Here is a 25,790-nt window from a genome sequence, read left to right as displayed (position 1 = left end):
AAACCTGCCTCTAACACGAGCAACAGGGATTTCACATGATCAGAATTAAGATGCAAAGACAACCACGTGTAGAAGCAACTTCCCAGATCTCCAAGATACACCAGGTTTATCCAAGTCTTCAGTACTGGCTTCCTACATTATTTCAACAGAGTTGGTTTTTAAATAGCAGTTACACTTGTTTTACTTCAGTTCTCAATCCCTACTAAAGCAAGCTTTTCTCAAAGATCACATGCAGACCTGGCTTAAAGCAAAACTGCCACTACATCAGCCACTTAAATAAGAAAAAAGAAATACCTTTCACTAGTGGGATCCACCGTTAACAGGGTGTCAGCTACTCAGACTCCCAGCTTTCCTGGCTGGATTTCCTTTCCCTTGTAATCTTCAGCTCTCAAGATCAAACCCCTGTGGGTGATGGAAACAATCAGAGTTAAGACTCGTTAATTCTATGTCTCTTCCTCATTTTTTCTTAAAGATTGAAGTGAGAGAAGATGACAGTCAGTCATTCTTAGTTCTTCCTAGATTCAGAGCAACCACTGCAGAGAACACTTTCATCAAAGCCTGTCCTTACACAGGTCAGAGAGAGATACTTGAAGGTAATATTTATTTTTTCAGTTTACAGGTGATACATCATTTACAAAAAAAAATTACAGACAATGCATCCTTTCAGTGCAGTTTCAAACTAGTTCAAGAACAGGCAAAAGTCTGTGATGGTTTGGAATGCTAGTATCTGACAGCACATGCTTTTTTCCCTTAATTGACTTGGGTGGGGTAAGGAGTGGGGTACGGGTAGGGTGAAGAGGAGAAAATGCCAATGTAAGTAAGGCCATGCAAATAAAAACTCCCCAGGAGAACAGGACACATGGGTCTGGCGTGGTTTTGTTCTCAGGTAATGCAGAGATTGGAAGTTCCAGAAGACATCTGAACTTGGCACGTGCGGTGCCCTCACAGGCTGCGAGCACCTTCCGATGCCTTCAATGCTACACCAACACTACGACTGCGGATCACCTACGGAGCTAGCTAAAATAGAATGATTAAATCTTTGTATCTGTTTTCCATCATTGGAATTCTCCACTGGAGCTGCTGGGAAAAAGGAAGGTCAAGTTGAAAATACAAGCTGCTGCTGTGTGGTGGCACAACTAGGAAGCAAGACAGTTTGACCACGGCATGATTCACTTCTTTAAAAGAGGAAATACATTAGACGCAAGCAAATCTATGATTTCAGGATGGAAAGAAGCCCAAATTAGTATATGATAAATTAAGCTACATCAGTTAAGTATTTGCATGAGATATATCCAGCCACATCAATGCAGGGAGAGGCAAGGTGGACTGACTTCCATACTGGAAAGATCAACCTAAAGCAAAAGAGCCCTTGGAGTTCCTAGCTAGGGGAAGAGAGTTTATACTGCTATTTAATAATTTGACAATCTGCTATTTGCAGAACAGTTGCTTCCTTTTTACAGTATTTGTAATCTGGGACAAGACCGGGTCCAAAGAACAAGGAAACCAGTACAGACTCTAAATCCATTATTTGAAATTTTAGCCTGTGCTTTGTTCCTTGTCTCAAGTAGTCCTGCAAAGGGGTTGCTACAAGGAGCAGATCAGAACCCAGCAGTCTCTTAGGAGGCTGAAGAGAATGTAGACTGTTGATTCAGCTGTTACATTTAAGCCTCAGAGATTACAAAGATTATATGCAAGCATGACCTTACCTTAGCAGCTCTACTCCCAGCAGTACTTTCCATTCTTTAGCACCCCTCTGAATTCTCCAGACCCATTTCCCATGACATTCGAGCATGGACTGCTGCACAGGAACGCAGCCATTCTTCCAGTGAAACCTGCACTGAAGCAGGGTCACCCAGCCTCCTTCTCCACCCAGCCTTCTGACTAGCTCCCCTAGACAGTACACGAGGGCTTTCTGGGGTGAGGATAAGGGCTATCAAATTAATTCCCTAATAGCTGCCACAGGACTATTCCTAAGTAAGTTATGCAGAGGGTGGGAGGGGCTTTAAGGGAAGATTGTGCATGCTTGCATATATTTACAGGGATTCGCTCCACATCTAGTGACTTAAAAAAACCTCTATTATTAAACAGTTTGAAAATAATTTTTTTCCTTTTTGCAAAATTGAAATCAACCCTCGAGGATTAATTGCATATAAAAAAGAAACCTATTTTACAGCACGAACTAGTATTACTTTTAAAGTCAACAGAAAAAAACCCACATGCTGTAATATTGTTTGATAAAGCAAAAATCGCCCACAACATCATCACCCAAAATGAACCAGCGTGAAGTTTTTATTTGCATGGCCAAAGTATCTGTCTTTTGTTCCGCTGCAGCTTGTTAAGGTTTTTGCCACAGAAGGAACAAGATGCAACACTGCATACTTCCTTGAACAACCGCTCCCACAACACCTAAACATTTAACAGATGTAGCAAATGACAACACCACGAACGGGAAAAAACTAAGTTCCACCATTCAACATGGTCTGCAACAGTGTCTTTAGGGCTGGTTGAAGTGGGCAACTTCACTTTAGAAGGTCATTTCCTCCTCGTTTCTTTACAGTGTCGGTGGTTTCAATCCATACTTCTTTGCAACTTCTGTCTGGGCATAGGCAGCATCACAGAGTGAGTAGAGGTGGGCCATCTCCATTTCAGATTTGGCCAGGTTGATAGCTTTGTTGAACATTTCAATGGCTTTATCCAGATTACCTCTGAAATAAACCAAAATGTAGTCCTCCAATTAAGACCAGCAAAGCAATTTTTTCATCTCTACAGCATCTTTTTTCCTTCAGGGCTCACACTCTCCACTACTAACAGCTTAAAAGGACTTCAGGAGGAACCACCATGAGAACTTCTGATGATAATGAGCAAACTGAAAGCAGTTGCTACCAAGCCTAAGCAATTAGGACAGCTGTTAGAACAGCCTTCCTCTTGAGAGCCCCCACAGGTGGCAGCGGGGGATAAAATGTTCTCCACAGGGCACCAAGTTTACTGCAAAGATAGTACTGGGACAACTAAGTGAACTCTCATCTCCCTTGAAAAGAGTTTGTATACTTAAAGAGGAAAACTAGCATAGACAAGAGCTCACATTATTTAAATAGGAAATGCTTGCAAAATTTCTCCTAGCAACAGCTTGACTGTCCTTTTGATGACTAGACATGCAAAAAACAAAAGACTCAACTGTACTCTCAGCTACACCCCAAATTTTTGCACAACTGTAATACACTGCACTGCTACAGAACAGTGTGTTAAGTCTTTCCTCTTTACCCTTTACAAACTGCAGTCCTGTTGGAATTAAAACTGTCAGCCTTGAAAGTATACCTCAGGATCCTCAGTACAAATGGTCCACTAAGATATGTTTAAGGACTATATCAGATACGCAGGAAGCCTAGTAATGGTTAAGGAAGTCACTTTAAATGCAGAAGGGTGTATTTAAACATACACAGACTCATCAGCATGTTGTCCAGTAAGTATGAAATTGGTCAACATAGGAACTTGCAGATCATAAAGCACAATTATGCCATAAAGAAAGGAATGCTTTACCCAAGAGTTACAGAACAGACATCAGGACTTCAGCTAAGACCTGGCCTTGCACAGCACTGGGAGAAAATCTTAAGACCAAAGATCCATAAGGAAATCTAAAGGACCACTGTAATTTCAAAAGTAACTAAGAACTTTTAATGCTACAATTCAACATTACCTTTGCACTTCAATCGTTCCCATGGTTTCATATGCAAAATCACATTTGTTATCAATTTCAATGGCCTTGCTTATGAGTTCTAACCCTTTGTCTAAATCTTGCTTCCACTGGAGCTGAAGTAAACTAAAAAAGAAATAAAGTTTAGAACAAACTTCACATACCCCTCCCAAAACCCTGATCGTGCAAGGAAAAAAAAATAATCCCAAATGTATTTAGTTCCTAATGCAGGGTAGACAGTAACTTCAGTGGCTTGTAAAAACATGTATGTTAAAGTCACTTCCAATAAGCCATGTTACCAGTTTAATGACTCTAAAGACAGGTAAATTCCTCCCAAGAAGACTTGTTACAAGTTGTTTTGTGAAAGAGAAAACTTCAGCACAAAGCTGAAAGTAAGACGGCTAAAGTAAAAATCGGATACTTCAAAGAGCTACTCCATTAGGAATGAACACTAATGAAACCTTCCTGCAACTAATTTAGAGTTTAGTCAAAAGAAACTGTAGAAATATATTTAACAGCACTAAGATGTTTTTGCAGAGTGATTTCTCCTGGCTAAACATCTGAACAAATGTTCAATTCCAGTTGATTCATGTAAATATGCCAACTGCTGTTGACCAAAAGGATCGCCAATGCAATACGTACCCTTTATGAACATATGTAGTGGCATTGTCTGGCTCAAGGTCAATGCATTTATCATACATTTCATCAGCCTTGCCAAACTGCTGTTGATCAGTTAGTGCCTGCATCAGAAGAGAAACTTATATGTCAATAAGCAACCAAAGCACTCACTCTGTGCTAGGCTAATTCTAATTAAAACCATACTGGCAATGTGAGATTGGATATAGCTCTCCTATCGTACAGCAGGCCAGGCACATCAGTTACCAGAGTTAAGTTTCAAAACCGAGGCATTTTAGAAGAAAGCTGTCAGGCTTTAAGTGCACAGATTACTGATCACAGTACCACCTGCCAAGGGAGATCCACAAGCAACACCGTATCATACTGCAAGTAAAAGCCATTCTACAAGTCTGTACCTGCAAGTCTCAACTCCTTCCTTTTTCAAATATACCGCTTTCAAAAGGAAAAGCATCCATGTTGCCTACCTACTTAAAATCAGAACATCTCATGCTGCGTCCTAGAACCAACAGTACGTTTTCTTAAGAGAAGAAATAACAGTCCCTCTTGCAAGTGTACTCTGAATCTTCCTACTGAACTCTGCCAGGCCTGACCACTACATGTGGTTTGTAGCAGAATGAAACTGTTACTCTCGCTCTGCACATTTAACTCCTGAATTGCCTACAGAATCCCTGACACCCATCAAATGAGATGCCACACACATGCAGGAATTCAAGGGGAAGTGTATGCCAGACCTCCGTCTCCTAAAAGCCACCCTTGACTCTCATCGCTTATATCCAGCTCTGCCAATTTCCCCTCTACTTCCTCCATTCCAGAATACGCATACCCGTAAGTTCAGGTAGCTTACTAAAGACAGCATGTGTTATCTCAGAACTTAATGCTAAAAAACCATCATACATTATTTCAAGAAATGTGTATTATCCAAGCCACAAGGTGCAAGAGAACGCAGCTTTTTCTTTAAGAAGAGAAAAACGTACCTGAGCATAGAGTGCATAGCCTTCAGCACACTTTGGAAATTTTTTTATAACATCTTCAAAGCCTTTCATGGCTACCTGCACAGGCAAAGCATTACTTCCTGTATAAGCCTGGCGATACTATTCAAGAAAGAAAAAAGGAGGGGAGGGGAGGGGAAAGGAAAAAGATGAAATCCCACCACACACACACACAAAAAGCTCATCAGACCTCTACCCACTTCCCCAAGAGATACGCGCACCACAACAGTTGCAAGTTCCAGAAGGTGATGTGCCTCTAGATCCTACCAAATCTGGTTTTAGGAATCTGCCATAAGTCCATGTCTCTGGTAGAGTGAACTTGGAGAGGAGAAAGGGTGAAAGAAGGAAGCCATAAGGCCTGATAGTGGCTAATAGTCTCCCTCTATTTCAAAACCCTAGAAATTCCAAGCCTAGAATTCCTCCCTGTTCACACCATGCAAAGCTGTCCTCAGAAAAACCCTGCACACAGAGGCACCGTACTAGCTTGAAATAGTTTGTTTCCAATTTTTTGAAGATGACCATTCCCACAACATTAAAGCTTTATTTAAATCAATTTTACATGATACAATTAGAATGAAGATTTGTCTTCCTCTACCACAAAACAGAAACGATGACCTACTGTTTGAACAACAAAATGAAAGCAGCAAACCCTTACTCCAACTGAAGAAACTGTTGTGTCATTTCTTTACCTTATTATTAAAAAACACTGGGATGTTCATTGCCTTACTTTTCCATTACATTGCAATGAAACAGAGAAACACAATATGTTTTCCAGAACTCGCTAAAAAGAAAGAGCACCCAGATAAACACCAGCATGTTACTTACCAAAGCGAAACATTTCTGTGCTTGAGCCAAGGCAGAATCGGGTCGCAATCGGATGCATTCATCAAAGTCTTCCACAGCCTCTTCAATTTGGTCAAGCAGGATTTTCAGCTAGCCAGAATGAAAGAAAATCCTATTTCTGTATTTAATCTGTGTTTCAGACACTTAAGTGATAATTCAATCAGTGTCAGTTACTCGTATTATCTCCAGTTCAGTTCTGGAACTGCCTAGAAACCTACAAAACCCACAACTAAAAATCACTGCCACAAACAACAGAGCCACCAGTGAAACTCTGCCTTCATACGAAAAAGGCAATGTCCCTGACTGAGAACGCTTCCATTTAGACTGCTGCCATTACCGCTTCCGCATTATGTCCAGTCTCCAAAACTATGCCGTATTTTCTCAAGTCGCTTTGCCTCGCTGTAGTTAATGCTTGTGAATCATTTATCTGGACGTTGAAACATTTGGCTTTCCCAGCTTGCACTTCAAGCACTTTTTTTTTTTTTTGACATTCTCATCCCTCCACAAGAGTGGAGCTCACTTCATCATTCTCTTATTTTACAGTGATTCTACTGTAAAACACTAATTTTCAAACTGTAGAAAACTTTCATTCCCTTCCATCAACACATAACACCATTCTTATTTCTGAGCATTAAAGAGATCTAACGATCTCATGGAGAGAGGCACTTCATCCATGGAAGTCTTCCTACGGATACGACTTAGCATATCTGTATATGGTAGCGTTTCCTTTTTGCTTCCAGCACCCTTTATATTACAGCTCTGTGGAAGCAGGCCTCTCTAGGGCTAGAAATTAGTCAAGGACACAGCAGAGTCATGAGCCAGAGGGATGAGCTGAGCAGAAGCAAGCCTAGGCCACAGCGCTGCAGATGGTGGGTTATCAGGAACCTCCGCTGAACAAAAGCTTCCTTCTACACAGATGTTGCTCTGCTATAGCGGGCCCCTTCACAGAGCAGCTTATATCTGCTGTCAACATATGCAAGCCCTAGTACTTTTAAGTCAGTTTGTATTGATAAAGAGGGCTGAACCTCTGTTGCTCTGTGTTCTTTCCTATAGCTACAGAAATAAACTGCTTCTGCCTGACCTGAACCTGCAAATTAGACTGTGTGTTTATTCTGCAACAGCTCCAAATCTGGAATTCATGTTTTTTCTGCCAGACAGTATAAAGTGTCTCTGATGATGTACTGATCTTCATTTTTCTTTTAGTATCTACTGAAATATTAGAGTATTGGGACAAAACCTCTAATGATTCTTACCTGTCCTCGATGGTGGTAAACATCTGCATTCTGAGGATCAATATCAGCAGCCATGTTGAAGTCTTGAGTGGACAGCACAGGTTGCTGCTGCTGCATGTACATACTTCCTCGTTTGATCAGAGCATTAGCTCGGAGCTGTAAAAAAAGCATTAGCCACTCCAACATTCCTCCAGATTTAAGGCCTTCTTACAATTGCAGCAAATTTTTCATTTGACTTGTTTCTCCCACTTACATTTCACTCAGTAGATCTAAGCAGGAACGAATTTCATGCTGACTCTAAACGAATCAGCTCCTTCGCTTAATTTCAGATATGTCAGCACATGCTTCCATCTCAGTGGGTTCTCAACCCCCCCGCCAAAATCCTTTATAAGACAGGTTCCCTATGCTTACAAATACATTCAACATTTTTTGCAGCAGTTCAATATGCAGGTACAATTAACGGGTTTCTCTTATCTATTAAATGGATTCTTTTGGACTGGATAAGCCTCCAATTCATTCAACTTCTCCTCTTCCTTAGTTTGTACTACTTAGTACAGCTGTCTCAAAAAATCAACAAACCCTTGAAAAAAGTTTGTCAAGAATAAAAAGACTAAACAGTAAATAAACCAGAACACACCCATTAAAGTATCTGAAAACTTGGAAAAACAACTTCCTGAACTATACAGCAAGTTTAGATTTTTTCTCAACCCAAGCTACAATTCAGCTGTGACAGATTCTTACCTTCACATTTGCACCTTCCATGCTGATGACCTGATCTAGGTCTGGTTTGGCAGCATTTGCATTGCCAATAAGCAAGTAGAACGTAGCTCGCAGAAGCAAAGCTTCTGCCAGGTATTTTCCCTTTGCTTCAATTTCTTTTGTGCTTTCACTGATAATTTTGTCATAGTTCTCTTCTTCCATATATTGTTTTGCTCTTAAATAGCCAGAGCTGTAAATGATGTAAGAACAGTTATATACATACAAGCATTCACCAAACACTGCCTTTTCAATTCAGATTTTTCATTAAATCATAACAAATAATAACTTTTGCTAGACTCAGTTGCAGCACCAGCATTATCAGTAAAGTTACAAATACTCCTGGACAGAGCCATCACAGACTGAAAACAATTTAGACAAAGAATGGCCAAATTACATTGAAAATAAAGAAGAAAGAATGTTTGAAAGCTCCCGAAATTAAGCTTCATTTGTCCCTTGGAATTATTTTTTTTTTTCACATTAAGTACAGCAGTAAGCTCTGCCTTAAAACAAAGAGGGCTGGGATGGAATTCCAGGTCAGAAAAGTGAAATATTAAGCCTAGCAATGTGCATTTTATAACTGGAAGAAAGAATTTCACAGCAAAAATTACAGTAAGCACTGCCTTGTCCTCAGCTAAGTGTCCTGGATTCAGTGAATCTGCCTGTACATCAGGACAATTCTATCTTACTTTAAAAAATAAAAAATTGTAACACTGTTTGCAGTGGTTTCCGTACTGACAGCAGTGATATGCTCCAAAAATAAACTGGAAAACAGCACAGTAAGTTAAAGCACCATTCATGTGGTGCTCAAGCTCCGCTCAAGAAAAAGCTCAAGCTTCTCTTTGTCAGAACAAACCTCTCATTTACATGCAGCTTGATTCCATAAAAATAAAACAACCTTTCAATGTCAGTTGCCGTAAATTCATAGTTTTCATTAACAAACACCCTTTTCCTAGCTTGTCTTATCCCTTCACATCCAAAGACAAACTTACTCTCTTCCTTGGAAACTCTCCTTCAGTACAAAACATTCCCTTCTCCAGAAGCATACTCTCCAGTCCTCCCATTGCCTAAGATTTACTATAATACTGTAGTAAATATTCAGCATATCTTCCCAATCTCACACTGTCCTTCCTCTGTTCAGTGGACATTCTTTAGAACTAGCCAGTCAGCTTGCAGAGAAGTTTCATTTTCAATACTGATCTTATTTCACAGGCTCACTTCATTACCACAGGACTTCCCATGCCAAGTAGTACAAAAACAACAGACAGGTACACTGAGCAGAATGTCAAAATCACTGAAAACTCAATTCCAATACCAAATAATTCCCAACTGTACTGTACACTCACTTTTCTTTTACTTCAGAAGCCTCTCCCTCCTTATCCTTATCTTCATCTGATTTCTCACCCTTAAGCAAAGGTTGGGAGATTATATCATCTGTGAAAGAACTGAAGTAGGATTTAATGAACTGTGGTGAGGGCATCAGAGGCTCACGATTCTGAAACAGAGAAACGTAATTTAAAGTCATTGGATGGTAGGATCAGATGGTAAATATGGAAATGGATAAACAACTGTGATTATAAAAAAAAAACCAAAAACATTCATGAAAGAACCAGTGTATGACTTTCCACTATCTCATTTGATAGTTTGCTATTTTTGATTTGACAATTTGACATTTAGGGATTATTTAAGCTTCAGATCACAACACAATACCCATCACCAGTAGAAATAAAGTTAGATACTTAAGAGAAGAGGGAGATAGTATCTTTCTGCATGTGTGCCTAGAAACAAGGACTCCTAGGTTATCGTAAGACATTGGGTAGATGGGCTAAGGCAGTATGTGTGCACATAAATTGGGTGCAAAATGCAAGCTGACAGTTTAAGCATGAGCCTAAACTCAAGTAGATTCTGAATGGCAATTTGCCCTTTTCCTCAACTTGCTCAAGAGAAGCTGCTGTCTATCATTACAATGAAGACTAATGAGGCAATATGCTAATTCTACATGGAGCTTGGCCCAGATGGCAAGTAAAATGGGTGGTAAGTCCCAGAAGTAACCCACTTGGGTAGGTACAAAACCCTTTCTATACCTGAAAAATATTCTTTCTCAAAATGAATACTGCACACAAGAATTACAGTTCAATCTTTCCTGCAAGAAAAGTCTGAATGCACTCTTCTGAATTTCTCTATTAAGTCCTACCATAATACTGCCCATTTGAAGCACACCTATTTTATGATGCTACCACCATCACCACACTAACAGCACAATTCATTTTTTGTTACCTTGACATCACACATTTATGTGAGTTTCTACAGGAAGGAAACTGAGCACCTCAAAACCAACATGGACTTCAGTACTTCAACCACTGTCACAAAAAGCAAGCAAGTCTTAACACTTGTCCCAACTTTTCTGTAAACCTACTACCACTTAGAATGACTTCTCCCGGCTACCCCTCTACTTCATAATTCTCTTTTCTGCAGTTTCCACACATTAAACGCAAAGACATCCAAGTGCCAAAACAGGAATGTAAAAGTATGAGCGCCTATTTACAGAGATGGAACAGAAAGAAGCCTGTGGCTGAATGTCCCAAGTAATCTGTGGTAGTTAGGAGACGAAGGCGTATTTTTCAACACAGAAACAGGAAGTCTGACCACTAATAAAAAGGTGTGACTTCACACTGCATCATTTTTTCTTAAGCAATGCTTTTCTGCTTTTCTTACTCTTTAAAAGCAAAACAAAACAGAAACAAAACAAAAAAAACCCCAAAAAAACCCCAAACCCAAACTAACCACAGAACAGTATTCTTTTGTCACTTTCTAAAATGTAGGAATTCTACTGTCAACTTAATCTTTCCTACATGAAATTTCTATTTATACAACCAAGAATAACCTGGGGAAAAAAGTCCTCAATCAGCATTCTTCTCATTTTAAGCTATTAATTACATATGGAACCAACATTTTAATGCATTTTCAGTTACTATGTAGAAACCTTCCTACCTCAACACACACGCCTAACTCAACCACCTGATGTGGAACTGAACATTTGGCTACTGCTATTCCCACACAGCCTGCTCCCATTGGCCTGCAAGTCCAGAAAAGCCCCATGTAAGGCAGCACACCGGCTTAGCATGCCTCCTGAATGTCATAATAAATTTGATTATTAAAGGGAAACAATTGTTAGAAATAAACCTCTTCTCCCTACTGATGTTTCAAAAACTCTGGACAGGTCCCAAAGGAACACAACACCGGTACAATCATAGCTCTGTACCAAAACCACTTGTGTGGATTGTTACACTTCAGCAGATGAAGACAGTGACTTGCTTACAACTGACAGAATGCCAGCAATCAACATTTCAACACCCAGTCAGGTGAAATCAGAATTTGTCAGCAATATCACAAGTCCTACCTTGTATTTCTCTTTGGCCTTTTCTTTTCCAAGGAGTTTAAGAACTTTATCAGCTAGTAACATACTTTGCTGGTTTTGGAAGGCTTCTAAAATGCAGACTGCAGTGACATCTAGGAGACAATATACAAAAGTGAGATTAAAGACAAATTCTGATAGCCACTGGAGTACACTAAACTTGCCACTGTTAAAACGAACAAAACCCCTGTTAGAGCAGGGGTCCTCAAACTACGGCCCGCAGGCCGGATACAGCCCCCCAGGGTCCCCAATCTGGCCCCCCGGTATTTACAGACCCCCCCTGCCCCGCCCCCGCTGGGGGTTGGGGGGGGAAACCAAGCAGCCGCAGATGACGTCCTGCCACTTCATCCGCGTGCCGGCCCCCTGGTTAAAAAGTTTGAGGACCCCTGTGTTAGAGGGTAGAATATCTGTTTCCACTTGGTTGTATATCACTCAGTGTCTTCAACCTATATGTAAAGCTATTTAATACAAATTTGTATCCAAAACGATCTCCTTGAGATTAAAGGACTTCATGGCACTGAATGAAAGAAATTACATTTACTTTTATCTTCATGTTTTTATCTAGAGACAAACACACCTAGATGAACAGTGAAAATGCATACCTCCAACAGGGGCTTTCACCATTTTGAAACTTTGAGGACAGTAATTATGTTCATATTACATTTGCATTAAAAGCGCTAACACAGCTTCCCTTCTGGGACTGGTCCTAATTTTCTGCTTTTAAAATTCACATTCAGACTCATCACATCTCACTGCTTCTTCAGTTTAAGACATCTTCCCTTACTACACCTCAAATTTTGCTGCTCACCTCCATGACTTTGGAACAGAGCAAGTTTAAGAGACACCTTGCTGTCCTACTTAAAAGTGCTAGCCCATATCACAACACTTGTATTCACACACAGAAGCCTCTGCAAATGTTAGCCCATGGCTGCCTGAACTGCACTTTGCAGTGTGAAATGCACTCTTACAGTACATGAACATTATTCCTCTGGATCCTGTAGTTAATGCAATACTACCACTGATTTTTCCTATTTCATTTTCACTTGGAACATCAGTGAAGATGAATAGAGTTTGGACTTGAAATTCAAACAGTATATTGCTCGAATACACTTGAAAAGCAAGTATCTTACCCTGGAGTTTTACTACAGTTTTCTGTAATTCTACCCTGCTAAAGGTACTACTATGCCATTATTTATACAGAAACTCCCTGCAACTCTGGCATGGTCAAGAAGCACATCGCAGGCCCCGAGAAAACATAAAACACCCAGAAAGAGCATGAAAAGACAGTGTGCAGTAATACTGTGCCATACGACCTCAGCAGCCACACTGCCCAAAGCAGGCAGCTGTAAAGTAGTACCCAGACTTGGGTGAATTGGCAACATCTTGCCAAATTATACTGCCAGGGATCATCAGAGAGGGTTTTTGCTGCTGCTGGTGGTGGGTTTTCTGTGAGTTAGTTTGGTTTTGCTTTCCTCCACTACATGGACATACCCTGCATCCTGGAATTTTACTGGCCACACATGGTTGGCAGGTAAAAGCAGTATTATATTAGAAAACCGGTGCAGTTCAGAAAAGGCAAGTAATTTTCAGATCTGAAAAAACTGCAAGCTAAAGCTCAAACACAAATCAAGGTTGAAAATAATTGCTACAAACACTGTTGCTACTAACACTGAAAAGCAGTTACATTTAAAAGCTATCCTACTGTGGCAGGGACACTTGATCTTTCTTGGGGCTTTTATCATCTGTCAGTTTATCACAAGCACACAGGGTTTAGATTTTATTACAGCACTCTGGAAGTGCAGCTGTTAGTCGATTAGTGATTGCAAAGGACTACAGTGAGTGACCCAAGAAGTCCTCTTCCAGTCACTACAGCCTTATGAAGCAGAGAGGCAGGCATTCTGCCAGCAGACAAATAAATAGATAAATAAAACTTCCACTTATTTTCTAATTTAGCAGGCCTAACTCTTAGCTGTTACACATAATGAAACTAATCTAATTTATCCCTTATATTTGCCAGTCAGAGCTCTGATTTTCTTTTTTTCTGTCCTTCCTTGATAATGAGCACAGCTGATATTTTTCATTTGCCTTTTAACCTTACATCAGCAGGAATGATTTCACTTGACGAAATTTAAATGGGTCCTTTCAAACAGTACCCCTTAGTTCAAAAAGGCCCTCAGAAAATACACCTGACTTGTGGTTCTCTTCAATTTTCATGCCTTCTCAGTCACATCTTCCTAACAGTTTAAGATGTATTCTGTTAGGAATAGTATTTGGAAGGATTTGACACTAGTTTCTGCCAAATTTCTAGTGTTAATATTTAAAGAAAAGGTTAAATCTGTTCCAATTTTCTTAACAGTTATACATCAGAACGAAATTCTACTCAAGCTGTTTTCCCTTTAATACCTGCCAAATGCATTTAAATGACTGCAATACTCTTGTTTCTGACCATGTATCCCCACCTGCAAACACACCTTGGTTTCTGTAGTAGTACCATTTCTCTAAAACAAACAGGGAAGAAGGTTTGTATGCTGTATGGAAGCAGAACAACTGTTATCTGGGTTATCCACTTGGTGTGTTAAATGATTTCTACTCTTAAAATTTAGGGAGTTTCCTGGAAAAAAAGAATACCTTCAGCGGCTACAGTAGCATCAATTTCTCAGCAACTATTTCAGACATAAGTGAATGGGAGCTTGAAAAATGGAAAAAGGTTTCTTCTGACAAAGAGAAGAAAATGTATTTGCAGTAGCTATGAATGGTTTTAAATAATTAATTCTGTATTACTGTAGTTACAGTAGTAGAAACAAAACCATCCCAGAAGTTACCGTCTCCCAGGCTCCTGAGCTAATTCCAATTTTAAATATACATATCATGAGACACTCACCTTCTAAACATTCCTTCTTGTTGTCTAGCTTCTCATGAGCCTTTGCACGTCTGAAGAGAGCTTTTACATATTTAGGATTAAGCTCAACAGCCTTTGTGCAGTCTTGTGCCACTTCTGTCCACTTTTGCTGTGGGCAGAAAAACAGCAGAATGAGACAGGCTCTAGTCAGCTGCATTATATTAGCTTTCCACTACCAACTCCAGGGTCATGCCCACCTAACAGTAGCTGCAGTTCCCCGGGCTCTGGTTGTACCTGCTTGCTCCTATTTCTGCAAGTTTCTCAGTAAGAAACTGCCAGGCACCACTGCAAGCCACCTGCACCAGAAGAGCCACAAAACAGAAAAGGAATTCCTATAGAAAAATGAAACCGGACAGTTGTACAAAGCATACAGGAAAAGATAATGAGTTGATGTGAAGATGCTTGCAGGAGGTAACACTGGAACTGAAAGACTGGTACTAAACAAATAGAAGAAAAAAGATGAAAACATAATGAAAACCAACAAACAAGTTTAAGAAAGTGCTTTTTTTAAAAAAAAAATTGTTATTTCAATTTACTACAAAGGTATGATAAATGAATATGTAGGAGTAGAGCTAGTCAGAGCTATTAAGAACTAAAAATCCATTTATTTGCCAAATTGATTACCAAAACAGGCTTTTCTAATAACTGAAAAAGAGGAATCACATACATGTGGGATCCAACACATGAATTAGTGTTATTAGTAGTATTTGACTAGACAAGAACTGTTTTATCTCTCCTCTAACTTTTAAGACTAGACTTCTCTAATCACAGTCTCTCACTTGACACTTCAGACTGTACAAAGTAAATTTTTCCACTCCTTTATACAGTTCACCAACTTGACCTCACAGGCAAATCTACTGATACCATAATAAGCAACACTGGTTGACTTCTGAAACTAGTATTAATATACTCAACTATCAAGTAAATATTACTTCCACATATGCAAAATTTAGGTCTTGGGCTTTAGTAGGATTTCTGTGGAATTTTTTGTTGGAATTTCTTTTTTTTTGTTGATTCTTTGAAGTAGCATCATTCCAAAATATTTGGTGTAACAGTTAAAGAAACTCTGAAGCAAAATTAACCTAGATACAAGACAATTGTCCCAGAAGATAAGACATTAAAACCTTGTCTTACAAGAAAGGGACATATAAAAATTACATAAAATAGGCTGAGAATAGTTGACAGCAAATAATTTTTTTTATATGTGGAGAGAAGTATGATGAGCTAGTGAAAAATAGCAGCAATGGCATTTTTTGTGAAGACGGCAGACAGCACCACCTGGGATCTTTCAGTGGACAAAGGTGACAAAATACACAATTTATAATACAACTTTTTAGAATAACCACACAATTATCTTTAATTTCTTACCAGTTGTTCATAGGCAGCAGCTCTATTTTGATAGAAGGTAGAAAGATCAAGGTTTTTCTCAGGAGGGCACAGGCTGATAGCCTCAGTATAACACTGAATAGCTTGCTCGTATTTTCCTGCTTTAAAATATTTGTTTCCTTTGTTCTTGGCTGCTTGGGCTCTATCAAGAGGGCTCTGAAAAAGAAAGTGATAGGTCAGGTCAAGTAAGAAATGTATCACTGCATGCAAGCTATGCACTTAAGGGCTGATCTTCAAAGACAGAAAAGGGATCTGAGTGGTAAACTCTGGCTTAGACTTCTGAAAATCTCACTCCTTCTACTTCCTGGGAAAACATATCGTTTCCTTTTGAAAGTGTATCAGATAGGAGACAAACTTCTCAAAAGATTCACTACAATGGTATTAAACAATGCAGTGATTTCTCTTTGGAAAGCTAAACAGGTTTTAATCTTACATGACTGGTGATCAGAAGAACCAATGAGATAAGTTATTTCTCCAAAGACTAAAAATGCAAGGATAACAAAAGCCCTCAAAGCAATTCAAACCGGTAAAGTTTCCTACTGAAGTACATATAGCCTATTAGACCAGATCTGACTCATCAGACTATGAATTAAATACAGAAAACATTTTGTTGTGGAAAGACCTATTGAGCAAGACTAATAAAACATGTAGAGAAAACAAAGCTGTTTTGCCTTCCATACATTAGACAAATTAACTAACTTGACAGCCAACTCCTCCACAGCTTCAAAGACCCTGCTCATCCAACCGCTAACACAAAGCGCTGGACCATCGCAATCTGCCATTCTTGGCAGAGGATGGAAAACTTGGCTAACTGGCCTGCGACCCTGCTAAATGAACCTTTACATTCTGCACCACCTGCCTGCTGACCGTCTGCATTTCTGCCGAAACCAGCGTTGCTACCTGTAGCCCCTAGATTTACAGATCAGTTATCAAATGCTGTGGTTTATAAGGAATCAATGTTAAAAAGCCTCTCTTTATCAAAGGGGTATGACCCACGTTCAAGACATACAGAGCTGCAAAAGACCCCTAACATTCATCACCTGGATTTCAGCTCCTCTTTCACTTGAAGCCTAGCTTCAAGGACCACCACTGTGGGACAGTTCAGGCTAACCTGCCAGACCCAAACGAACAGAGGTATGACCATACATGCCATCCTACCAAACTCTCTGAGGATGGGACGGGTACAAACTGGGGACAGTCATGCCTTACACAATACTGCAGGATTCACTACATCTCACCTGTCGAACCACAAGCACTGAGAAAAGATCAGCTGGGCTTTGCTGGCAATTGTCAGGGCTTCTCTTTGGACCACAATTCCGCCCCCTCTCCCCTGACCTACTGCCAGCGCCAAACTACACCCAGACTGCTGTAACACAAACTTGAAGGCATCTTTGTGTTTCATCCACCTGTTTCCCTTAATGTCTGCTCATTTCATGCCAGTCTGATCATTTTTAGTATCTAAATTACTTTTAAAACTGACAACCTGCAGGGATCCCAGGGGTTGCTGTACAACCCTCTCTTTTAAGGCCTGGTTTCCAGTCATGGCATGAAAGAATCAGATAATGGGTACCAGTCTTAGTTCCTACATAAAAATAGGCATCCAAGTACAACAGAAGTATCCTACAGGCAGTCTCCTGAGGAGAGACTTACGAGGGAAACTATATAAGGGAGGGAATTCCTTAAATACCCTTACTGCCAGAAAAGCTCTTCTCTCATGGGTCACCAGGCACTGGGCTTATAGGAAATCAGTCTGCACCATCTCCATTGTTCACAGAACAAGATAATCTGCATGGCTTTTAAATTTTTGGGGTTTAATGATTTAAATTAAAATTGATACAAGATTATTAATTTCACCCCTTTTTGTACACTGTAACTCTATGGGTACACAAACCAGAATTAGAGTGCAAATATTTTTACTGAGAGCTAAGTAACTGTGTATTTGATAAGTTAAAACTTCAAAACTTAATCCCAAGTCTGAAAATGTTACATTTACTTCAAGTTATGGCCTAAATTTAGCTCCCAATACAACAACACACCTCTTTTAACTAAGATCAGGGTTATACATATGCAGCAGACAAACTTAAATGCTTGAAGGTCAGCTTGAATTTTTCCTTCCGCATTTCCACAGCAAACCACACTAGAAAAGTCTTTGGAAAATAATCTACAAAATTCAGTGCTGTTCCAATTTACTTGGTACAAAAAAAAAAAAAAAAAGTGCAAGATGTGGTCCATGTTGTAACATCCACATGCGTGTTCCCAGCATAGAAATTACTTAAAACTGCAGAGATTTAGCCTACACTACAACTAGATTACTCCTTTATGATCACCACCAATTTCTTTAGCCCAGGGATCTACTACCCCAGTATGTGCCTCAGGCTGACCAGTCCGTCTACGCTCCATCCTACCCACTCTGGCAGCCCTGGAGTGCAGCCCCTGCATGAAGACACGCACTACAGGTGAGGTGTACCAGATAATATTCAAACGCAATAGCTGCTCCAGTGTCAGGTGTGCAACAGGAATTGTAACTGGAAGCAAGAAATCTGTAGTTCTGGGGCAGTCGCTGGTGCTCTGCTCATTCCTGGGATGCATGAAGTCTTCCGAGAAGCCTGAGTGCGTGCAACAGGGACCGAAAACCTCAGAGAGTAAGGGCATGGTGCCACAGGAAAACTCATTAGAATTACTAACTTTGTTAATCAGAGTAAGCTTTGAATAACAATAGTAGGATCACAGACCACACAACCAACTATACAGAAATTAATCATCAGATAGATGCTGACTCTGTGCTTACTCTGCCTCATACATTACATGGTGCAAGAAATTTGAGTGAGGGTAGGTATAAAGAGTTAGAGCACAAGATACTATCATGTGATACAGTCAGCAATAATGCCCATGGCAAGAAAGAAATCAACTTTTTTATTTTGTTTATGCTGCCTTTTAAACTAGGCTCCTAGCTCTTAGATGGTTTATCTGCAACCTTAGTCACACTGTTCTGCTCTGGTCAATACACTGTTGAATGGGCAACATTTTAAATGCAAAGGCTGATACAGCTCTGTATCAGTTAGTCCATTCTCATAAGGACTGAGATGAAAAAGCAGAGTTGCTTAGCATCTCATATCTGTGAAAAATGGATCCCACACAGACTGTATAGAAATTGTGCATTAAAAATAGCAAAACCCTGTATTTATGTCTCAATGCTCAAATGGTGACAAAACACAATGCCAAATTTTAAACTCAACTGTTTTTAAAAAATGATTATGCGGATGAGATTTATTTTCTTAGCAATCGTGAAACTTGTACTATAGAAAACATAGCAAAAACTAGTGGATTAATTTACAGCTTTAGTATACAACTGATCAATTTAGAGAACAAAACAAAAAAAATATGCAGCTTTTATTTTAATTTTGTGAATTTTTAAAGAATACTCATAACAATTTTTTTTCCATACCAAAGATAATTAATTTCTGTTTAAGTTACATATTCAACTAAACTAACTGCAGTATAACCCGATTAAACCAAACCCACCAAAAAGCTAAATCTCATCAGTCTCCTCTTCTGCTTTGGTAGGTTTTTGTTGTTGGGGGTTTATTGCAGTTGTTGGTTGGGGTGGGTTTTTTTTGTGGTTGTTGGGGTGTTTGGGGTTTTTTTCAAAGATATTAAAGAACTCATGACATTACATGCTACAATACCTTTTCATAACAGCACAAGTAAGAATACAGAAATTAATTCTTAACATAAGATCAGTTTTTCAAAGAGTTTGTCAAACCTCAAGTTTAACCCCGATGAAATTTTTAAGCTCTCAGGTCTCCAGCCCTTCTCAATTGCTACGCTAAAGATGTACACAAATAAGAAACTGACATGGAAGCAAACTTAACGTACCTCATGCACAAGTAATCAAAAACCCTCACACCTCCTTCCATTTTCTTGCAAATGTAGTAATTCTAAGACATTATTTTCCAATTTCAGTGCTTCTCCTCACCCCACCCATTGCCATTCTATATCGTGCTGGACATCTTTTGTTCCTAAAGGTCCATATAGAGCAAGAAGAACTCTGTCATCTTCTGGTCAAAGAATCTGTGCAACAAGCAAACCGTCTCAACAAAAGTAACAGAAGTTCATAATGAATTATCTGCCAAGGCAGTATAAACAAATATCTCTGAAGTTATCTGCAGTTACGTAAAAAATAACATCTCTGTACTTAGGAGCACCTTCAGCAACTGTTCACTAACAAGTCTTAAAACATATTAAGCCAAAGGACATTTGTGTATTTGAGAAGCACTCAGCTATCCAAGTAAACAAGCTAACTGTTAGCTAAGACTGCTAACTCTCTAAAGACTAGACAGCACTGACAAAAATCTCTAACTGTCACTTTAAACTCAGCAAATGTGCTTCCTCACAAACTGTGTGCAAACAGCAACTTAACAGCAACAGACTGCCAGCTGCAAGAATAACAAAGCTTAGTAACACCCAGCAATGCCAACATGGTTAAACTAGCAGTTCAGACCTTTATTTATTTGAGGAAGATTGTTTTTTAAAGCAGAACAAGAAATTTGCTGGCAGCCAGTGACAGTGATTCACAACAGAAGAATGAGCAGAGTTTCAGCATTTTCTTTTGGTTGAAAAGATGACATGGAAGGGGACTACTATTTCAGCCATCTTCAACTCAAGAACTTTAAGAAAAAAAAAAAAAGCAGCCAATGTCTAGACCCTCTTAATGAGATTAGGTACCAAAAAAAAAAAAATAATTGTTTTCTGACTACTTCTTTTATAACATTTTTTTTTTTACTAATGTTCATCTCGAGTCTTGTCTCAGACCTATACTGAAAGGCATTAACTGAGTATAAATGGTTTTAAGAGTCTCCTTAGCACTAAAAACACTATGAGAAAAATTATGTCCACATGAGCATAGTGTAGAAATAATTAAGCTCAAGTTTACAGTACAATTTGGCAATGCTCTCCATCAGACACCTTCCTTTCAAATGAGTTTGCCATTCATGCCTATCACAAATAAGCAAACTGCACATGAGCTGCCAAGAGTCTAACAATTATTCTACTGCTATTGTACACATATTTAAGTTTTCTACACCTGTCCGCTACAGCTGGTGTGAAACACATAAGACTTACGGTAGGTTGACAGTGAGATTTATTACGCAACAGGTGCACAGTACAACAGAAATGACTTTTCACATATCTTGCTTAGATCAATTCAGAAGTATCAACAGAAGCATAGCTAGATAAAGGGGTTTAATTCATTTGTATTCTGATCTAATGACACAGCAGTGAGACAGGCAACATTCAGCACTTGCTAGTAAAACAAGATACGGAAAAGAAGCAGCCATACTAGTCGACTGTTGATCCCAATATGTGGCACCGCACAAGCCAAGGAGTTTGGTCACGTTCACCCACCACTGTACTCAAGGACTATATCCAGCTCAGAGAAAAATATGCAAAGACAGTGAACTGCTGTGGACCCAAACAGCTTTGTCTGCAATACACAATGTCATACGGCTGACTGAACAATTCAAGAATCTCTGTTCGATGCTTCCTCATGTATCAAAAGCACAAGGTTACCTATGAACTTGCTGAAAGAGTTCACGGGTGAGATTTGGACCATCACAGCCTTGCAAAAGGAAGTGATTTCAACTTAAGGAGGAAAAAATACTGAAGAAACCAACACATTACCTCACTGACTAACCAGTGCTCGCTCCTGTCAGACAAGAAGGGTATAAACTTGCCAAGAAGTTATGATGGAATAAGTAAAAAAAACCACAAATCAACTGGGTATCAATCAACACAATAATTGCAGAGCAGTTTACTTCTCAACATGTTTAAGTTATGCAACATTCAGTATAAACTAAGAGAGCATGTAAAAAAGCAACCACTGTTACTGAGTAACTAAAACACACTCCATCTTAGCTATAAGAAACAATGACACTTTCTGTAATTAACAGATGCAATTTGACTTCCTGACCTTTGAGTCATCCATAGATGGCACTTAACCAGTCCAGTAACACCAGTTTACTGTATTGTTGAGGAGCTACGCTCACAGCAGAAGGCAACTCAAAAGTAGTTCAGCTTTTCCTGATATAGCACCTATGCTAAGGGCTTCTGCCAATACAATGTCAGTCACAGATCATACGCTCAGCCAGTGCTTCTACGCCAGGAGAATCCTCTAGTGCAGATGCAGCCTGGGGAAAAAAAATGTAAGGCCTCTGCAGCAGGTAAAAAAGCTTGAACTGCATGCAAAATAGTAAGAAGTCTGAATACAAAACAATGAAGATTTTAGATCCTATATATTTTCAAAGAATCAGCAAAAAAATTCAAGATCTTCAGAAACAGTGAACAGTGCATCAAACAGGTACAAAAGCTGACTTAATGAAATGCACAATGAAGGCCAAGTCCTAAGTTACATTCATGAGTAAAAGAACAGTTACCTGACACACACATGCAAGCACCTGTCAGCAGCCCACTCGTTACTGACCTATGTGTTTTCTAAAACACTTCCCTCTTGTGTTTAGACTGTGAAATGAATTACTGGCTCCTATTACTATACAGATTTGTGTTTGAAATCTGAGTTAAAAAAAAACAAAACAACCACCACTTTAGAAAGGCTGACCAACACAATGCAGGTAATTAACAAGTAAAGCATCCATAATGGTTTTATTCTCAATCGAGGGTCTTATCAAGAATATCAGTAACTAATCAAATATGTGTGGAAACATGAAATCTACATGGCATCACCGCTGTGGATATGAGGAACAGGAAGGCAATTGTCCCCCCAGACATAAAGCTGTCAATGGAAACTGCAGTCACATTAATTTTCCTGCTGCAGCCGTATTTTGACCAGCTAGACAATTATCTCATGTAATCAGGTAAATCTGAGACCTTCTTCTACAGGCTTTCCTAAGTAATAGCTCTCATTTCCTTACAGAATAAGCAATGACACTCTTCAAGGAACTGTGGATCACACCTCTCAATCACGTACTTATTCTTAGATGTATAGTCTTCCAGTAATATAATCTGTGGAGCAACCCGACAAAGCTAGACACACAGTATTTTACATCAAGTGCTATGTATTAAATGTTTTAAGTACTTGCTTCAAGGACAACTACAGAATGTCTACAAACCACTTGACAGTACACGCTGCAATTCAGCAACACAATCAAGAAAGTTGACACGGTAACAGCAAAGTCACTGCAGCTACACAAAGGTCATGACTAACATGCAAACCAGAGCTCACACATCACAAGCACACCGCCTTAAATATGCCATATGCTGTTTGCAGCCACAAGCCAAAGTTACCACTGTAAACCAAGTCTGAGTTTGTCCTCCACACACTACTTGCTCAGTACTGTTGCCCATGAAGAAACAAATCACTGCATTCAAGTAACTGCCTCCAGGTCCAACATCCCTGTTACAGTTCACTAGGCTTCTGGGAACGCCCGAGGGTACCTGTGATTCACTAGCTATGGAAGCTGCCACCCTCCTCACCACTCCCATATGTTCCTGCCACTGCCTGCCCACTCATGTAACACTGATCTTCATCACTGACTCTATCAAGGTTAAAGCCAACCTCTTCCAATCTCCCAAAGTTGATTCCTTCTCTCCTGCTCATTTCAGACAGGAATTTAAACCGTGGTCTGACAGTTCACAGCATTTTGGGTGGTACAGCAGAATGGAAGAAGAAAATTCAGGAATATCTTAATGACATTTTCTTGTCAAAGCCAATCAGTTTGTCAAATCCACCACTTTCGCTTGTCAGCTTTAACCTCACCTCAGTCATCCAACATCACTGTCACAGTACATCTGTGACAGCAGATGTGCAGAAAGTGCATCTTATGAAGCATTTTTCCACCTACGGATATACAAGGAATCATGGATCTGATCTGGAGTCTGATCTTCCATGTTGCCCTTCAATTTTGGTACAGACCGTTTCAACTGAAAATTCTCAGAATCGTAATTCACAACAAGATGAACGTAAGGTTTGAAAGCACATCTATTCACATTTTTTGGATTCTGGATCAAAGTTTTGGATTGTGCTCGCCTTCTGCTCAGGGTACCCCGCACCTCGCCCAGCGCACAGCATCACCGGGTGCCCCTTCCAGAGCACGGCTCCTGGAGGTGGCTCACCCGGCTCACCGCGCCGCAGGGGCAGAGCATGCCTCCACGCTGGCCCGGCCGGCCCAGCGCTACCTCACCGCGACACGCCTTCGGTAACGAGCGCTTCCGAGCACCGGCACCAGGCCAAGCATGAGGGAAAACCGGGGAGGACCAAGGGCCGGCCCCGAGCGCTGTGCCAGAGGGGCCGCCCCCCCGGTACCGCCGCCGCCCGAGGCGCCCCCACGGCGCGGCTCCGCACCGCCCCCCGTCCGGCCCTGCCCTCCCCCCCGCGCTGCCACAGCGGCGGGGCCCAGCGCAGGGCGCTCACCATGTCCTCATGGCCGGGCCCATCGGGCTGCCCGCCGCTGCCGCCGCCGCAGGGCCCGGGGCTCGCCCGACCCTCGGGGGTCTTCCGCTCGCTCGCGCCCTTGCCACCGCGGCGGGCCGCCCGCCGCCCCCACAGGTACAGCGCGCCGGCGCCCAGCAGGATGGGCGCGCCCAGCACCAGCGCCAGCTGCCAGCGGGACAGCCCCGCACCGCCGCCGCCGCCGCCCGCCGCTTCCACGGGCTTCGAGGCGGCCATGACGCGCTCACACCGCCGCCCGCGGGAGGGGAAGCAGGGGGTCACCGGACACCCGGGGCACGCCGGGAGGCCGCGGGGCGCGCAAGCACTTCCTCCCGCCGCACGGCCCGGCGCGGCGGCACCCCCTGCCGGAGCGGCGGTGCAGCGCCGCCACGGGTGCAGGGGCGGGGCGGCCCTCGGGCCCGCGTACCTCCGGCTGGCGGGGCGGCTTGGCCCGCTCGGCGCGGCTGCAGGGCCGCTGGGGGCTGCTGGGGCGCTGGGGGCTGCAGTGGCGCTGTGGCGCTGCGGGGCCGCTGGGGGCTGCTGAGGCGCTGCGGGGCTGCCGGGGGCCGCAGCGTTCAGAGCAGGACTGTCCTGGTTAGAAACGCCCTTCTTTTTTGTCTTTTCCTTATTAATTAAATCCGTCATAAAAATAAAGTAATGCCTACAGTGCCAGTACCGCATACGTTGTACCTACACCTGATGAGCTGTGTGTGACAAGGCGGGCGCTGCCCGGGCTCGGCGGTGGCCGCGGGGCAGCGCCGGGGCTGTGTGGCGCTGCGGGCGGGAGCGGCAGCCGGGGCGCAGCGCGAATGCCCCGGGAGCCGCCGCCCCCGGTGCCCGCAGCGAGCGGCTTCACACGGGGCTACCGCGCTATTGCCAGCGCCCGGGGCGGGCCGAGGCCCTCGGGCCGGCGCACAAGGCGAGAAACAAGAAAATCTCCTTTCGGTGCTCAAGGAGCGCTTATAAGAAAAATGGGGACAGCCTTTAAGAGATGTAGCGACTGGACCAAGGGGAGCAGCTTTAGACGGAAAGAGGGTAGCTTTAGATTAGATATGAGGAAGAAATTCTCCACTGTGAGGGTGATGAGGCGCTGGCCCAGGCTGCCCAGAGCAGCTGTGGGTGCCCCATCCCTGGCAGGGCTCAAGGCCAGGCTGGACAGGGCTGGGAGCAGCCGGGGCTGGGGGAAGGGGTCCTTGTCCCTGGCAGGTGGCTTGGGACTAGATGATCATTAAGGTCCCTTCCAACCCAAACCATTCTCTGATTCTGTGATTCTATGAACCACACAATAGAAAATACATTATCAAGAGGCCAGTAGCTTCCTACTGGGACAGCCCAAATTCCACCCGTGTGCTGCTTCCTAGGAGCTAGCGTAGGCCTTCAGATGTGCCTTGCCTATACAGATAGGTAGCCTCAAGGACATAAGTCAAATTTAGGCTGTCAGAATATGGCCAGGAGTGTTCTTGTCCACCTGGAGAATCAGCCTACACATCCTTTTTGTTG

General features: G+C 41.7%; 1 protein-coding gene across 1 annotated transcript; it reads right to left on the bottom strand.

The window, feature by feature from the left end:
- Nucleotides 1-584: 584 nt before the first annotated feature.
- Nucleotides 585-24,566, bottom strand: TOMM70 (translocase of outer mitochondrial membrane 70). The gene is made up of 12 exons (XM_037378344.1): nt 24,273-24,566; nt 15,830-16,003; nt 14,444-14,570; nt 11,548-11,657; nt 9,494-9,642; nt 8,133-8,340; nt 7,413-7,547; nt 6,142-6,249; nt 5,302-5,418; nt 4,334-4,431; nt 3,695-3,817; nt 585-2,705 (listed from the first exon to the last, which is right to left on the bottom strand). The coding sequence occupies exons 1-12, from the start codon at nt 24,525-24,527 to the stop codon at nt 2,552-2,554; spliced, it is 1,758 nt and encodes a 585-aa protein (XP_037234241.1). The 5' UTR covers nt 24,528-24,566; the 3' UTR covers nt 585-2,551.
- Nucleotides 24,567-25,790: the final 1,224 nt, after the last annotated feature.

The sequence above is a fragment of the Falco rusticolus genome, chromosome 2 (genome assembly GCF_015220075.1).
Source record: "Falco rusticolus isolate bFalRus1 chromosome 2, bFalRus1.pri, whole genome shotgun sequence".
NCBI lineage: Eukaryota > Metazoa > Chordata > Aves > Falconiformes > Falconidae > Falco > Falco rusticolus.
The sequence above is the reverse complement of the archived record's forward strand: the minus strand, read 5'-3'. Positions and strand labels throughout refer to the sequence as shown.

Bases quoted from the DNA above. Each gene is read 5' to 3' on its own strand.
- TOMM70 (XM_037378344.1), bottom strand. From the start codon at position 24,527: ATGGCCGCCTCGAAGCCCGTGGAAGCGGCGGGCGGCGGCGGCGGCGGT. The intron at 5,419-6,141 runs GTAAGTAACATG...TTTCTTGAATAG, and splicing joins CACAGAAATGTTTCGCTTTG to TATCGCCAGGCTTATACAGG. The intron at 4,432-5,301 runs GTACGTTTTTCT...CTTCTGATGCAG, and splicing joins GCTATGCACTCTATGCTCAG to GCACTAACTGATCAACAGCA.